The 1,941-nt window shown below is 35.9% G+C and overlaps 1 protein-coding gene across 1 annotated transcript; it reads left to right on the forward strand.

Moving 5' to 3' along the window:
- The first annotated feature begins 6 nt into the window (after positions 1-6).
- On the forward strand, positions 7-1,494 carry LOC111379729 (5'-3' exoribonuclease 3-like). The gene is made up of 6 exons (XM_023003167.1): positions 7-210; positions 317-419; positions 696-772; positions 897-1,076; positions 1,156-1,275; positions 1,378-1,494. The coding sequence occupies exons 1-6, from the start codon at positions 7-9 to the stop codon at positions 1,477-1,479; spliced, it is 786 nt and encodes a 261-aa protein (XP_022858935.1). The 3' UTR covers positions 1,480-1,494.
- The last annotated feature ends 447 nt before the right edge of the window (positions 1,495-1,941 follow it).

A 1,941-nucleotide genomic window follows, 5' to 3' on the forward strand; every position in this document is an offset into this window, starting at 1 on the left:
CCAAATATGGGAATACCGTCATTCTACCGATGGCTGATCGACAGATATCCACGTTCAGTAGTTGAAGTGATAGAAGATTCTCCGTCATTTGTTAATGGTGTTAAGGTCCCCGTGGATACCACGAAGCCGAATCCCAATGGCTTTGAATTCGACAATCTCTACCTTGACATGAATGGCATTATCCATCCCTGCTTTCATCCAGAAGACATGGTATGCTTGTTTGTATATTTACTTTTGCGAGTTTTGGGTTTATTGGAATAAAAGTTCCTTTCTTTTTTTTGGAAGAATTCAGTTGAATTTTGGCCTCTCTTTGCAGCCAATGCCTGAAACTTACGATGAAGTATTCAGGGCAGTATTTAAGTACCTTGATCGGATTTTTACTGTGATTAGGCCGCGAAAACTTCTTTACATGGCAATCGGTCAGTTAGCTGTCTGTTCTTGATATATTTATCATATGAAAGGATAATTTAGTATTTCTAAAATAGAAGACTTCGAGGATTTTGTCAAATCAATTTTGGCAAAATGAAGTTTATGGGCATCGAATTGGTTGTTAACTACTATCATACAATATTTTTAACTCAAATAAATATTCTTATGATAGAGAAATTCATGAAAAACGTAAAATGGTCATGCTGTTACCTTGACATAGTAAAACTAGAGGGTAATTGTGTTGTTACATAATGATTTCTTGCTAGATGGTGTTGCACCAAGGGCTAAGATGAACCAGCAGCGAGCAAGACGATTCAGAGCTGCTATAGATGTAACTGATGAAGTGAGTGTTATGTTTTTCACGGTTTCAAAGTTCGTGTTCAGAGATTATTCTTTTTGCTTTTATATATATATATATATAATTTTATTTTATTTTTATTTTTTATTTTTTTTCAAATTGCTATTAGACTTCTCAAATGGAGAGACCAAGAGGAGACCTTGAACAGGAAGGAAATAACTTGGGAAAGCAAAAGCTCGATTCAAATGTAATAACGCCTGGAACCGAATTCATGGAATTGTTGTCTGATGCTCTTCGGTATTATATACATTGGAGGACGAACCACGATCCTGGTTGGCAAACAATCAAGGTAGGAATTTGACACCCAGTTAGTTAGTGGGAGAAACTATTCTTTCTCTATTTGATGTGATTTTCTCTAATTTTGTCAGGTAATCCTTTCGGATGCTAGTGTGCCGGGTGAAGGTGAACACAAGATAATGTCTTATATCCGCTTGCAACGAAATCTCCCAGGATTTGATCCAAATACCCGACATTGTCTGTATGGACTGGTAAGTTTCTTTGGTATATTTTGATTCACTTAATTTGCTCTCCATTTATAGATTATGTTGCAAATGTACAAGACATTTTGACTCGTAGTTCTGTTTTATTAGGATGCAGATTTGATCATGCTTGCTTTGGCTACCCACGAAGTTCACTTCTCAGTTTTAAGAGAGTCTGTAAGTATGGGGTTTTTTCTCAGTTTTCATCACTGAAATTTTGTGTCCAACTTGACAAATTTTCTAGTCTATTTAATCTGCTTTAGGGAATCCTGTTGACTGTTGAACCTGTTACTTCCCAATCTCATCTGTAATTCATGCTTATGAGATTGATATGTAAAGGGAGGAAGTAAGCTGCAAGCCACATTTTATTTCTCAGAAAATAATTAACAAAGAAATAACAATTGGAATTTTGAAAATTTATCATGTGATCTGCATGTGCCATTTTGCAAGTGGCTCATCAGTCACAAGTGCGCTGGAGGCAATTGTTCTAGACTGCGTTAAAGCTAATGACTGTCATCTATGAAGTTACTCAGTCCACGAGTCCACTTAAATATTTAGATAACAAGAAGCTTCATATTGGACGTTTTCTAATTCAATCGTGAAATTTCAGCACTAACATTCTTTAAAAAAAGCTCAAACTGGATGACAAAATTGCCCCTGATAATCGAACGACTA

This window comes from Olea europaea, unplaced genomic scaffold (assembly GCF_002742605.1).
Source record: "Olea europaea var. sylvestris unplaced genomic scaffold, O_europaea_v1 scaffold20288, whole genome shotgun sequence".
NCBI classification, from domain to species: Eukaryota; Viridiplantae; Streptophyta; class Magnoliopsida; order Lamiales; family Oleaceae; genus Olea; species Olea europaea.